This window comes from Anabas testudineus, chromosome 24, assembly GCF_900324465.2.
Source record: "Anabas testudineus chromosome 24, fAnaTes1.2, whole genome shotgun sequence".
Taxonomy (NCBI): Eukaryota; Metazoa; Chordata; class Actinopteri; order Anabantiformes; family Anabantidae; genus Anabas; species Anabas testudineus.
In genome coordinates this window covers 14953958-14969639 of record NC_046632.1, presented here as the reverse complement: position 1 = coordinate 14969639, position 15682 = coordinate 14953958, and the positions used below count along the sequence as shown (strand labels likewise).

Genomic DNA, 15682 nt, shown 5'->3' with positions numbered 1-15682 from the left:
ACTTTTTCAGTCTGTACCAACAATTAGTACATCTCATGTAGTTTGTAGTTGAGAATTTTATTATCCATTCATTTGTAGCATTGCAGAGCAAAACAGAGCAGCTTGTACCACGTCTTTAAACTAAGCAGCTGTAGGGGGAGGAAGTAGCCATGCTTTACCAACTCTTGGCAGATACCTTGTTATTCTGTCCAGGTTAAAGAAGAAGAAGAACTGAGATACTCCTAATTGAACAGTGTAAAGTATTTCTTCAACATTTATTTTTAACTAAATCTATTTGTTATTAATAATGGTATTTACTGATCAGAGGTACTTACCTTGTGCCAATCCTGCCCCTCTAAAGGTTGCCCATATAGCCTAAAGTCAGTTTACTGATATTTCAGTAGTAACAGAATATTTGATACCCTCTGGACCTATAAACACTGTACACGTGATCTTTATGTAATAAAGAAGGTACTTAATGTACACAATTGTTCACACAAACAACAATTTTACACCTTTTATCCTGAGAGAAGTGTGTAACTTGTTATGCTTACACTGCCTACCCTCAGCCATAAAGATGACCAATGACAGCACAAGACACATCATAACATCCTTAAAAAAAGATATACGTTTCACTATCAAATATGTACTTTTATATATCTAGCTGTGAAAGAAATTTGGATTGCAGAGGCATGGTGGTAATGCGCTTAAAATTGGTTTTGATCTGAAACAAAAATGATGACAGAGATTAAATTACAAAATGCAATTTAGGCAAATTAGTTACTGTTACAATAAGTTAGTTACAATAAACATTAGTGAGACGGTTTATCAAACAGACACAACAAACACACAAATGGTGCTGGGTTGGTCAATGTAACAAACATCCTCAGAGTAAATAAACATTCTTTATTCACTAATATCATTTAAAAGTTATGTAGAAATAATAAGTTTAAACAGGTCAAGTATACTAACAAATGCAGCTACTCTAGGAGAACTGGCCTTAGAAGGTTCTCAACCCATCAGCAGGATTGGTATCGGTTACTTGTTCACAGAGGAGCAGGATGAGCACTGTCGGAGCCTAACAAAATTACCTCCAGCAGGTCACTGGTGTGAATATGTCTGACCAAACAATCACAACCAGACTTCATGAGGGTGGCCTGAGGGCCTGATGTCCTCTTGTGGGCCCTGTGCTCACTGCCTGGCAACGTGGAGCTCAATTGGCATTTGCTGTAGAACACCAGAATTGTTAGGCCGTGCACTGGTGCCCTGTGTTTTTCACAGGTGAGAGCAGGTTGACCTTGAGCACATGTGAAAGACGTTAAAGGGTCTAGAGAAGCTGTGGAGAATGTTGTGTTGCTTGTAACATCGTTTAGCTTGACCGCTTTGGTGGTGGGTCGGTGGAGGTTTGGGGAGTACACTCATCCCACTCATCCTTTATTTAGTCCAGACTCAGTTGCACCAAAGCAGGTTAAATTAATCTGAATTAAGTTACTATGGAGATTTATTCTCTGAAGTTAGCCTGGTCCAGAGTAGGCTAACATCCAGCATAGTTTTGTGAAACTTGCTGTCCATGTGGTTGTGGTTTGGAGAATATATGTATTTCCAAATATATGTATTTAGAGAACAATGTATTTGCATTGTTGAGTTCATTAGAAATGGCTGTTCATTTTGCGAAGGCAGTTTCAGTTAAGTCTATAAAGTGTGCAACATGCAATCTAGTATATAAACTGTAAAGGTCCTATTCACAAGTTTCTCTTGAAAATGGAAATGTTGATACGTTGACAAGCATTCAGGCATCAGTATTTTCTGGGACACGTCTGAACCTTTAGCATTTGAATACAATACCTGATTGAACGGTACAGATTTTCACGCATGGCATCTGATATTTTTGTGGACTTTTGGGTTCACGTATTACCATCAGACAGCGCAGAGCCACGCTCTTGCCGTCCCACAGATGATGTGTGTAACCCTGCGATACTTAGCAAGCTTTTCTTTAATTCAGTCGAGGGCACGGAGAACCTCAATAAAGCCACTATTTACTGCACAATAATAAGAAAGGGGGAGCCATCTAGAGGAAGTTCTCTGAAAGTTGAGTTATGGCAAGTGGACTTCCTTCTTGGATTACAAATTACATAATTGTCTTACCCTGCATTAAGCACAGTTTAGTTTGTGTTACAGCTTTCCCTAATGTCATTGATACAGCTGATTGCATCCACATCTGTATCAAGAGAGGTAATAGCTGTAAACTGGCCAAATTATGACATTATAGATTTGGTTAAATAAATTAACCAAGAATGAAAAACTAGAGGTGGTAAAATAAATTAATTGTACAAAGTGGCAACTCTGGATTTATCTGAATAAAATATGCTCTACCGATGATCACGTTTAGGGCGTTAGTACTACAACTGTTTAAACTACTGAAACTGACTTGGACAAAAACGGTACCCCCAGAAAAGATGTAAAACAATTTGACCACAGGGATATGTTAAAGTAACGTTTAAATAAGACACAGAGACAATTTTGGATTATGCTGTAATGCAGATTACATATTTGCAAATGTCACTTCAATGTTTGAGTTCATTGATATGTCCCAATGCAACAATAGAAATGTTTTTGTCCTTATGGATCAATATTTTTGCAGGCTTAAAAGCAAGAAACACTTTTTTAACATTCAAAGTTAATTCAGGCAACTCTTCTGGCTATTTTAGCGTAAAAAGGAGGACTGAACTGCTCTGAACGTTTGTCCACCTGGACTTGCTGGTCCTGCTGGTCCTCCTGGTCCTCTAGGTCTTGCTGGTCCTCTAGGTCTTGCTGTAGTTGCTGCAATTGTTGGTCTTGTTGCACTTCCTGCACTTGCTCCTCACCATGTCTCTGTCTACGTCTTTTGATGGCGCTAGTGGAGTGAGAATATTCAGGATGACAAGACAAATGATTAACAACAAGAAATATAATAGGAACAGTCACTTGTAAGAAAAAAGTAGTACAATTTTAATTTCTATAAAACACAGTTTTGATAAAAACAAACAAATAAAAAACCTAATTTTTTACATTACTGGGTCAGTATTTTAATATTTGTAAAGTTAATATGGTAGAAGCACATACTTACCCATGGATTAACTTGCCAGCTACATGAAAACAAACACAAAAACATATATTTAATCTGAACTCATAACCTAATTTCACAAAATAACATTAATGCATTATATGATTTACATATTACATGCCAAAGGATTAGAGAGGATGCACACTCTTATTTTTTGAATAGATTTGAATGTAGATTGCACTGCTAATGGAAAATGAGAAAGACAAAGTAGCTATTTGAGTCAAACTGACGCACATATAAAAGTGCGTATTTAGGCAACAATGTGAGAGACTACTTGCTGTATTCTTTACTTCTAAAGCGAGTGTAGTCTAATAAGTGCCTCTTGGTCATCTGCCCTAACCTTAAGTCACAAGATATTTTGTCCTGTAAGATGTTTTTGAATATGCTCTTTTACAGTCATCTTTGTGTATAGTATTTCACCACCATTATCTTTATGATTCAAAGTCAAAATATATGCCGTTTAAACAAAAAGCAGTTGGTTACATGACTTTACCATGATAGAGTCCTTTGAAAAGAAGTCCAACGAAACCTTCTCCTGGTTCAGCCATAAGGATGACCATGGACAACACAAGAAAGGCCACAGTACACTTCATCCTTAAACAAAAAGGCAGCGTTGTAATACAGTAACACATCTGAAAACATTTCCCAAATGTTTTGCATTCATGTAGTTCTTACCTTTCCACTGGTTAAAGACAAAATGCTCTTTTTACTCTGAACAACCTGAACACTGTCAGATTCACAGCAGATGGAAATTTGTGTCGTTTTAGATGTGTCTGTGTGTGTATATATATATATGTTGGGAAAATTTCAAAATCATTGTTTTTAGGAAGAGCAAACAGAACCCTGCCTTGCACAAGGGATGTAATCTCAACCATCTATGTGATCTCACACAGGCCTTCCTCTTCCCATCACTTTGTTATGTTTAAATTTCAGGGGGTGAATGAATGGTCATTCAACATCTGTTGAATATACGAAGATTTAATAAACCTTGTTAATCCCGGAGGGAAATTGTTTTGCATTGTTACAGTGGCTCTCTATTCAGACATAAAGTAAAAGGATCCACAACAAGAAAAGATCTACACCCACACAAATGTAATGGAACTAGTACAGAAAACTTAATATATACACAGAAAATGCATACATATATACACAAATGGATCGAAATTGATGAAAATAGGTTAATGATAATTGTCTGGGTGTAGAATAACAATAAATAAATTACATAAATAATGGTTCTGGTAAAGTCAGTTCCCCTTTCAGATAGGGAAAAGGAGCCCTTGATGTTTATCAGTCTCTGAACATGTTCCTCTGTCCAGTAGCACACTGTGCAGTGGGTGGGAGGGATTGTCCAGGATGGAGAGGGGTTTGGACAGCATCCTCCTCTCAGCTACAACATGTAGAGGGTCCAGCTCCACCCCTAGAACAGAGCCAGCCTAGAACATTTGCAGCATGGTGTTGCAGACGTTGTAGTACCTGAGCCTCCACAGAAAGTACATCCAGCTAGAGTTCTAGTGGGGGAGGGACGGAGGAGCCTGTAGCACAGGCTTACAGACTTTCTCCACACTTTTCACAAATTACTTGAATACTATTGATGGTAGACTGGACCTGACTTACGCCATCCACAACTCACTAGTCTCTGGATTCTAATCTACATCCATAATGTTCATTACAGTAACTCTGTAGTAGATCTACTTCGTTTTTTAGGGTAATTTGTCCAATGCATCACCCAGTTTCTTCTGAACTTCAGACAGACATCCTACCATTATCCAAAGGTCACATTTTTATGACCTATAAGTACAAAATGGACAGTAAAGGAATGACCATGAAAACACTTAGTGCCTTGTCATATTCCTCAGTTTCTATCATGTATTATTATATGTGTTTACATCAAATTAAGTACAAATACTGCACTTAATTTTTACTTAGAGGCTTGTCCAGTAACGTTTGGAAGCAATATTTAGGGATTTGTTAAAATGAGAGTGAAAAGTGGAAAATGTAAAAGCTATTTAATAGTTGATCGTTTTAATTATAATTAAATTACTTATTGAAGGGAAGTTATAGAAATATGCTGCATATTCTGTGTCGTAAAGAAGAACATATCGAAATCCGCAGATCATACTATAAAAAAAAAAAAAATCTAAATCTACTAGGACAATTTTAGTTGGTGCATGTCTACTAACAAGTATTTGTGTTCTTGGACAGATGTGCACCTGTGTCTTCTGTCCAGGATTGATCTAGTTGCAGCATGTCTCTAGACTACCATGTACACCTTTTAAAGAAATCTTCAACCTCTTCGATATATCTACAAAGAAAGACACGAGACAGTTTTTGTTCCAATTTACACGGAAAATTACAGATTGTTTTAGTATCCATTTTTTATCGTATATTGTTAGCTTACCTTACTTTGAATGGAATTCGTTTTTGTTTTAAATAAGACACAGAGACAGGTTTGAAATACTGCAATTCAGATTTATTTCAAATGACTGTCAAAGGTAATTCATTTGTCTCAAAGCAATAGTAGTAACATGTTTTCATCGTTGCTCTTGTAGGTCAATATTTCCACTTGCTGAAAAAGAAGCATTTTTTGGAGGGGGTGAAAAATAATTGAGAGGGACTTCTCCAGCTCAGTTAAAACCAGGCCTTCCTGGGTTGTAATCATTAGAACGTTTGTCCAGCTGTTCTTGCTGATCTTGCTGATCTTGCTGCTCTTTGCCGTGTCCGCTGAGCAGCCTGATGGGACAGAATATTCAGCATGAAAACAAGACAATTTGGTTATAACAGCAATGACTATATGGCAAATACAGACATTTCATTTGATTTTCTTCAGTATGAAAAACATGAAAATGTTTTTTCCATTGTTAAGTTTATATTTATAAAATTGATAAGGTCGAAGCAAGTCCTTACCCATGGATCGCCTTTCCGACTACATACAAATAAACAAAGAAAGAAAAAAAAAACACATTCAATCTGAACTCTTATCAGAATATGACATTATATCATTAACACAACATAGGCTTTTCTACTAAACGGGCATCTTTGTCTACAGTCATTAAAATTTTGTGATTCCACTCTTTATTTGGTCACCATTAATGTTATCAGTTATACATGTACAAATTGTCCTTCTTAAAATATTTGTCACTTGACGATAAAGTTTGTTACATGAATGTACAATACCATGGAGAAGAGTATCAATGAAACACTCTCCGGGCTCAGCCATAATGACGACCATGGACAACACTAGAAAAGCCACAATACACTTCATCCTGCAAAAAAGAAAGATAAAATCGTTTAAAATAAGGTAACAAATAGTAGGATATTTCCCAATTATTTTGACTTTATATAGTTCTTACCTCTTTGAGAGTGAAAGATAAAACAGTGATTTTATGGAGAGCAAAGTAAACACTCTCAGAGTCAAAAGTAGATTTGTGTCTGGTAGATGCACCTCTCTTTACATATATCTGGGGCGTGATTCAAAGTCATTAGTATTATTACAGGAAGCGCAAGCAAAGACTCATTGCATTTGGCAGGGGGTGGTAAGTTATCTCAACCATAAAACTATAGTCATGCCACACAGAACTTCCTCCTCCCATTACTTTATTTTTAGGCTTCAGAGTAGGTAAATGATTAGATCAATAATCATATAATCACTGCAGATAAATGAGTAAACAGTCATTTGAATATATTTTTTGTCAAGCAAAACTTTTGGTTTCTCTGAAATGTTTAAATTGGCTTCAGCTCCATTTTGTATGCAGAGTAAATGAGAAAATGTAGAAGTGCAGTATGTTTTTCATCTTTTTGATAGTAGTTAAAATGTGTTGTGGGCTCTTGTTGATTTATTAACAGATTCATCAATAATGTAAGCCAGGGATTAGTTTTTATTTCCTATTATAAAACTGTAATTTGCATAAAGATGTGCACATAAATAATGAATACAGTTTGTCTTTGTATGTATTTTCTGTTCTTTGTAGAGAGGATTTCTGTGACCGCTCCAACACTACAAAACCAACAATTTAATCTAAAGGCATTCAATATTTCCAGTAGGAGACTGGCATTACGTTAATAAATAGCAATTATTTACGTTAAATAAATAGCAAGCCTGTAGTATTTATTTCTCCAATACCAGACTCGCAGGTGGAAAAGAAAAAGAAACAACCTTGTTCAGTCGATGTAAATATGTTATTTTTATGCATATTTCTGCTAAAAATAATTATAAAAGTTAAACATGATGGCATTAAGTAAATAGAAAAAAGGGAAGTAAAGGGTGAAGTCTGTAAAGCTGACTAATGTGAATGTGTAACAGAAAATGTCAGAGACGGGCAATCAGAAATTAGACCTATCCCCACTACTGTGACCGATTTGTAATATTTACCCTTTGTGTGTTATAACTGACTTTAGCCAGTTTTCAGTGCAATCAATTCATTGATTCCTGCAGCTCACATTTTACACAAAATGCAGTGTCACATTCTTTGAAATATTCTCTCTCCCATTACCTTTGGATATACCACTCTCAAGAACATGTGCATAACAAAATCTGCCGACATTCACCACTCAATTATCAGCTGAAAGAGCAGCTGGATGAAAGGAGAGATCGTTACACAGAGAGACCCAAACTCGTGTTTAAATCAAGTCCGCCCAAAATTAAGTTTAAACTAAAACCAACACAAAGCTACTTGTAGATGTCTAAATAAGTCACTTTTTACCATGCCTTTCTTTAATTTAGACAGTTTGGGCTGTAAAGAGAAGCTCTGTGACTCATTATCCCTCTCAGTTGAACTTAACCTTCACTTGTTTGCTGGATCAATTAATTCCAGTCTAGTTACCATGGAGTTACCATTCAGTGTTTATTGTGGTTATCCACTTCCCGGCTTTATTTAGACTCAGTTGCACAAAAGCAGGTTAAATTAATCTGAATTAAGTTACTGTACTAGGGAGATTTATTCTCTGAAGTTAGCCTGGTCCAGAGTGGGGCAGAGCTTTTCTGAACTTTTAGAAAATAATATTTTTTTTGCCATGTACTGCCTCATTTAATATATTGTGCTTTAAAATACTACAGATAGTATTTGATTTAATTATGCCTATGTTGGTTCATTTTTTTACATAATTATTTTAAAAACTATTCATCTGGTAATCATAATTACTGTCAGACTGACTTGTTTTTATATCACTAGTTTTATGAAGATCGCTGTTTATGTGGTTGTGGTTTGAAGAATATGTGTACTGCATTGTTTATAAGAAACAACTGTTTCTTCCTTCGTTTTGCGAAGGTAGTTTCAGTTAAGTCCATAAATTGGGCAACATTCAGTCTAGTATATTAACTGTAAAGGTCCTATTCATAAGTTTCTCTTGAAAATGGAAACATTGAGTTTTCTGAGACAGGTTTCAATTACCCAGAATAACATGTGTGCAACCAGTGATCACATTTAAGGCATTTATACTATAGCTGTTTAATGCATATGTTTAGTAATTCAGTGCATTGTAACAATTTCCCGGGAATACTGCTTAATAAATATTTCTGGATTACTTGCGCATTAAGCTGATCTGATATGGTCTGCCTGGCTTTTCCCCTTTCTGTAATTATATCGGCCGTATTACCTTTTCTTCATTCATCTCCATATTGTGCTCCTGCTCTGTGGGTGAAAAGTATGCTGCGCAAGTTTTATCCATGTGTAATCAGTAACTCTGTGATCAATACATACGGTCTTCTAAACAATACAGTGAATGCGCACTTATCCCAGATACGTTCATCTGACTTAACTTAGCTGCACCTTCTTATTCTGGCTTGGCAAATGTGCAACAGAATGAGCCAGGAGGAGCTTATCAGAATAGGTCAAAATATGATATTTAACTTATAAGATAAGCAACAGGTGACCATCAAGTGCTAATGACTCTGTGACTCCACAGGGTTCATAGCCCTGCTTTTCCAGCCAGAAATGATGAAGCCTTCTGGAAGTTCAGTTGCCACTGATTTTGTGGACTAGCCTGTCTTGTTTACCTCTAGGTACACATGCAGTTTTGAAAAGTAGTCACAGAAAAGTAAATAGGACATTTACTCAAGTACAATTTGAATAAAATGTCTGTGAATCAAAGTGTACTCAAAATTCCATCAACATTTACCATCAACTGTCCAAATGCTTTCCTGGTAATGCTGCGTGATGAATAACTTCACCCAGTTAGTTTATTAGTTAACTAACTATTACTATTTAAATATTTTTTTTAATGGCAAACCTACTAGTAAACAACTAGTTAGTCAAATTATTATTAATTAGTTGTTACTTGGTAAAGATTTTAAGTAAACTTTCTTTTAACATTTTCCAACAGTGTGTTAAAGTAGGACACAGAGGACCATGTTACATTGTAATGTAAAGTTTTATTTCAAAGCAATTCAATTGTAATATAGCAGTAGCTTAATGCAATAACACAATGTTGCTCTTGTGGGTCATTATTTTCTTAGGCGGAAAAGCAAGAAGCATTTTTTGTCATTCATGAGACACTCATACATTCGAGCTCACTTTAGTTAGCATTATCATACCGAGCTCTTTCATCTGAATACTTTGCTTTATCATTGAATGAGCGTTTATCTAGTTGCTCCTGCTGCTCCTGCTGGTCCTGCTGCTCCTGCTGGTCCTGCTGCTCCTGCTGGTCCTGCTGTACTGCATCTTTGTCGCCCAACATTCTGGTGAAGGGAGAGAATACTCAGCATGACTTGTTACCAGTAAAAAAAAACAAAAAAACTTTAACATTACTTGGGTAGTAGTAGTAGTAGTAGTAGTAGTAGTAGTAGTAGTAGTAGTAGTAGTAGTAGTAGTAGTACTATGATTGATGAAGAAAATCCTTACTTACCCCGATGCAACTACAAAAACAAACAAGAATAAACAGAACATGTTAAAATCATGAAATCATTACAATGTGACATTGTAAACAGTTTCTGTGAGTAATTTTAGTTGTAGATTTTATCCATTTAACGTTATTGGTTGGTTTCAATGAAGAAATGTCTTCACCAGTGCAACCGGAGCTTATTAATTTGTTTTGGATGTCGGTGGTGGAGAGAGTGCAGGCCTAACCACTTCTCTACGACTGATAGTTAATGGATCGCTTCACTGCTTGTGTGTCTCAAACACTAACTACCCACCAAAACACAGATTACATTTTTAGAGGGAATGCATAGGCTTTTAGTTATTGCCATGTTAAACTGCTGTATTTGCCATTTAAAACTGTTGTTAATGTGAGTATACCATGAACGGCTCCTTTGAGCAGACTGCCCCAGAAACACTCTCCAGGTCCAGCCATCATGACGACCATGGACAGCACAAGAAAGGCCACAGTACACTTCATTCTAAATAAAACAGAAAAGATATACAGTTTTATGATGTAATAACAAATCTCCCCACATTCCTAAATATTTTGTCAGTATGCAGTTCTTACCTCTCCACAGATTCCTAGTGACAGTCACAATTCTGTTTTGTAAGCAATGTCAGATTCACAGGTGATGTAGATTTGTGTCTACCAATTGGCAGATACAGCTCTCTATATATATCTATATGTGCGGGGTGTGATTCAAAGTTGTGTAACATTTAGTAATATTACTAGAGCAAAGCAGACATGTATTGCATTTGGCAGGGGAATATAATCGATAATCTTAACCAGAAAACCAAAATTTATCTCACATAGACGTCCCTCCTCCCATCAATTTCTCACGTTCAGGTTTCAGGTTAAGTAAGTGGTTAAGAGTTGAGTTAAATAATGAAGTAATACCTGCAGACAAAATTATTAGAATAGCTCTGGACGAACCAATCGTGACTGGAAAAGTTACTGACTAGTCAGATTCGGTTGACAAAAACATCCCAGACCATAGTATCAGCAGTTAGCAGCAACATGTGCTAATGTTATGGTTACTGCAGTCATGCAAAGCAGTAGGTCAGGAGCAAGAGCGAGATAAGAGAAAATGATAATGAATGTTGAAAGAAATTCTATAGTGAAGAGATATTCTGGTTTATTAAAGTCCGAACAAGAAGCAGAGTGCGTCTACTGCAAACTGTGTCAAACGTATGTTAACACAAAGACTGGCAATACCATTAATCTTTTTACTCTCTGAAGTAGCATCATCCTTTAGAGCAGGCACAAAACAAAACTTTACAGTCCCAGACCCAAGCAAGTGCTGGTGGTTCTCAAAAACAGCCAGCGTACTCAACAGCAACAGACCTAATAGTGTCCTCTGTCCACCATCATGTCTTAAAACAAACAAAAACAAAAAACAAAGAGACTGATTGATTGATTCATGATTCGATTTTTTTACATATCGTCCAGAAATCCGATTTTACCATTAAGACACATTTGATGTTATTAAATAAAAAGTCTTGAGTGATCTTCTAATTAAACTCCTTTACATAACTTAAATGTACTCGCTCAATACTCAAATGGCAAACTGATGAAAAACATCCTTCATGCATGTAACAGACATGGGTACAGCTGCATAGTCCTAGGCTACGTTTTCTGGCCACAGTTTAGAGTTTTGGGTAGTAACTCTTTATTAAATTTGACAGCAGTGCAGTAATTTACATTTATTCCTGCAGTTCTAGGGTTAAAATCCCAAGACTTAAAATCCACAGCTCTGGCCACATTTGTGCATTTTAAGACATGTGATTCCAAATGGCCTATTTCTGATGCTCCTGTTACCCAGTTGACTTCTTTAATTAGCCGAACAGCATTCAGAATTGCTATCATAATTACTGAAGGCTTTTCTAATAATGAATTGGCCTTTTCAATTGCTAAACTGTAATTAGCAAACACAAACTAGCATTGGTACAAAGGACTAAAGGACCTCTTGTGCGCCTTGGTCATTATTTCACAAAAAAAAAAGGGACGTTTTCAGCTGTGATGGTCATTTACAGTGTCTACACTATTTATGATCAATGTGATGCTATTTTAAGAGACAACGTTTTTTTTTCCAATTTTGACAAATAATTTTATGAAACAACTTTATATGTACTTGTGCGACTTGATGTATCTGCATTTAGTTACAATTCAGCTTTTTTTTTCTTTCTTGGAAGCCTTCTCGTAACTGAAACTTCCCCTTTTTATCATTATAGAATTGCAAAGAAAAATAATGTGGAACTTGGTCTGTGGTTTTCACGATAAAATACATTCTCATCGTTATATGTAGAAATACATCTCATGCTAATATATTTCCACTGCCTCTGCTGTTTGTACAACTTCTTTGCAACAAAGTTTACTCTAGCATGAAAGATTAAAATGCTGTAAGATTTTACATTACACTAGCAGTCATCTAACTGGCAGTCAAAAGTTTGGACACCTCTTCTTCTTCAGTGTCACATTTCTTTATTGTGCGCTAAAACCTGAGACACTATGGGTAGTTGTGAGGCACAACTATAAAAGAAAAAGTATGGTATTATGTATTAAATAACCCAAAACTTTATTTTTTATATTTTTGATCATTCAAATCAGACACTTTTTGCTTTGATGACAGCTTTGTACAGTCTCGGCATTCTCTCAGTGAGCCTCATGAGTTTGTCGTTGATTGATTTTCCAACATATTGAAGGATTTTCCACAGGTTTTAAGTACTTGTTGGCTGCTTTTTCTTCTCTCCCCAGTCCAACTCATCCCAAACCAAGGATGGCATGTCTCTGCAAAATGCTATGGTAGTCTATTGTGGTTGAGTGTGCCCTCACATCTTTCAATAAGTCACCAGCAGTTATCTGCAGATCACTTCCACACCATCACACCCCATCTGCAATGCTTCGCATTGGGAACCTCACACCCAGGGACCATCAAGTGTTTCTTGCTATACTATGGATTTTTATTGTAGTTGTAGTAGCACTAATACGTCTAAAGACTGTGTACCCACCCTTTGTCTGCACAAGACAAAAGGTGGTCTAAACGCATGAAGAGGGCAGAATAAGTCACAAATTAACTTTTGACAAGGAAGTCTGTGAATTGAAAACCATTCCTGGTGTCTACCTTGTGAATTTGATTTGAAAATGTGAAGACTTGTGTCAAAGCTACTTTGGACAAACTAAAATACTTTCCTCTGTGTTTTTGTCCCTCTCCACTTCTTTCTGCACTTGAATTTCTTTGTCTGTCCAATTGTCAGCATAATACAACTAAAAAAAAGATGGAAATATTGGTAGTTTTTGTTTGGTTTGCACAGCAGGTCAGTACTTTTACTGTGACCTAAAGTAATCAAAGTAAACAACCTCACCATTCAATTCTATGTATTGCGTTTGTAAGGCATTGAAAAATTAGGCTGGGGGTTAGTATTGGTTTGCAGCTACCCCCCTAAAGATCTGCCCCTGCATGTATGTTTCTTGAATCTTCTTTAGATTTTTCATTATTTGTAATTTGTAGGGCATAGTTTACATATAATTCTAGTATTATTGCTGTGTCATAACGTTTTCATGACATTTACTACTGTTCAGTCTTAAAATAAAACAGTCACTCATTTTTTGCTATTTAATAATCAATGAGGAAGAAGAAGAGAAGTTAAGTTAACTGCCTTGTCTGTAAAGTGAATAATATAATTGTGGTCAGATTACACAAATAATTGCTCTGATGAGCTCCAGTTTATGCTCGGTGCTACCCACTGTCTGTGGATTTAATCTTTTCCTGTGTCTTATCAAAAAATTATATCAATCACTTCTTGTGAGGAAAATCTTACATACAGTCATTTTGATGATCTGTGTTACAGGAGCCTTGTTTGTAGACTTGGGAATGGTGCAGATCTAATTTGTGTGGTTGTGTTACATGTGTTTATTGGAGCTTCTTCAATCTTTAAGTGTGAAAATCCTCTTTTTGTGTCTCTGTATAGATAATAAAATATGTATGTATACTAGCAAGGTTGTTAATATGTAAAATATTTTAATCTATGTAACCTACCATGATTATGGCATGTGAAGTGGCTCCATAAAGGAATAGTTCAGGATTTTATAAGCTGGTCTTAATACAAAGTTTGTATTAAGTATGCCTTGGTTACTAAAGTTATTCCTGCTTTCCACACTATTAGTGAACGTTTTCATCTGGGATGCACTACTGTAAGAAATGAGGGCCACTGGGTACAGTTCTCATTCTGTGCCACAATGCCTACCCGAGAAACACTACAGCTGCAGACGTGTATGTGCATGGGTGCTTTTGTGTGGTGTCATGGATGGAAAATGGGCAATGACAATACAATTTTCTTTCTTTATCTGTGTTAGCAGCTTACTTCAGCTTGACTCTTACATTACCACTTCCCCATGCTCGGTTTCCCCTTCTTGTGCCACTTAGAGGAACTAGCACTCATAAGACTGACAAAAATAAGGAAGTGACTGTTGCTGAGCCTTTTTTTTGTGTTGTTGATTTTTTACAAACTTGTTGTATTAAAAAATTCTTAAGTTGCCAACGCTTGCATTTTCAGTTTTCAGTTTTTCTGCATTTTTGCCCATGTTTTACTCCTACTCAAAACACAATCAAGCAAACTTTTTCCCTGAGGCTTTACTTAGAACCTGTGCAGTTTTGTGCAAGCATATGATAGTGTCTGACCTAAATGTGTGGTTCTGTAACTTAGCAGAAACATATAGAGGGTGAATAATGTGCAGTGTTACACTTATTATTGTGTAGTGGTAAGATTGCAGCCCTCCATGCGGAAGACTGGAGCTCGAATCCCAACTGTGGCCTACCTTCAGCAGGGTTACTTAGGCAAAACCTGCTTACACTAACCCTGCCTTTGCCTTGTACCTTGTTACTTGTAAGTCACTTTGGATTAAAGCATCTGTCAAATGACTAAATTTAAATGTAAACGATTGACAATAGCTGTATCTTTGTAATAATCAGTGATAGTTGTTGAGTGCTTAGGTTGAAGTTACGGTGAAAACACATTTTATGGGTCAGGAGACTCTAAAGATAGGTGAACAAGCTGTGTAAGATGAAACTGTTCTGCTGACCACATTTGCAGTAGCAGGGTTATAATTGGCCCAAACAAATGTGGCCTATTGATTTCGTCTAATGGAAACTTTTTGATGTAAAACCTTTCCCTGTACCTGAACAAGGATAACCCCATTTGTGTGAAACACTGGAAATATAAGTTCAAGATGAAAGTTAAAGTTGCACCTCCATCCAACCTGTCTTTTGTGGCAGCTCACTGAACTCTTCAGCTCTGTTATAATAAGATTTTTGGTGTCTGTATGTAATTGGGCTTGCAAAGAAACCAAAAGACAATAAGGACCAATGGGCTCAGAGTTTTGTGTTTGGCTGTGGTTTTAGCTTCTCTATGTTGGCTCAGAAAACTCATTGCACTAAAACGCTAAAGTGTGAGAAAGATGCAAATTCATACTATTGGCTAAAACACACTTCTCATTTTTTGCACACTTGATTCTGTTGTGACTTTTCACATACAATTTGATGATTTTACCCACCTACAGAATTAACACACAATTAGCAATAATAATAATAATGTAAGATTATTTTTTCGTTTTTCCAATTTATTCAGAGATGGAGATAAACTTTGTCATTGTAGCATCGTACAACATGATTAACATGCCAAACAGTGTGCAATATATAAAAAATAAAATAAAATAAAAATAAAAAACTTCTAATCATTCTGACCTGTC

The 15682-nt window shown here is 36.2% G+C and overlaps 3 protein-coding genes across 4 annotated transcripts in view; 1 reads left to right on the top strand and 2 right to left on the bottom strand.

The window, feature by feature from the left end:
- LOC113149415 (exostosin-1) overlaps positions 1-15682 on the top strand; it is a 169987-nt gene that overhangs the window by 91980 nt on the left and 62325 nt on the right. The window lies entirely within an intron of this gene.
- LOC113149416 (pleurocidin-like peptide WF3) lies at positions 2498-3850 on the bottom strand. The gene is made up of 4 exons (XM_026341532.1): positions 3758-3850; positions 3576-3676; positions 3086-3104; positions 2498-2872 (listed from the first exon to the last, which is right to left on the bottom strand). The coding sequence occupies exons 2-4, from the start codon at positions 3673-3675 to the stop codon at positions 2662-2664; spliced, it is 330 nt and encodes a 109-aa protein (XP_026197317.1). The 5' UTR covers position 3676; positions 3758-3850; the 3' UTR covers positions 2498-2661.
- On the bottom strand, positions 9491-10587 carry LOC113149417 (dicentracin-like). The gene is made up of 4 exons (XM_026341533.1): positions 10505-10587; positions 10315-10415; positions 9923-9932; positions 9491-9755 (listed from the first exon to the last, which is right to left on the bottom strand). The coding sequence occupies exons 2-4, from the start codon at positions 10412-10414 to the stop codon at positions 9593-9595; spliced, it is 273 nt and encodes a 90-aa protein (XP_026197318.1). The 5' UTR covers position 10415; positions 10505-10587; the 3' UTR covers positions 9491-9592.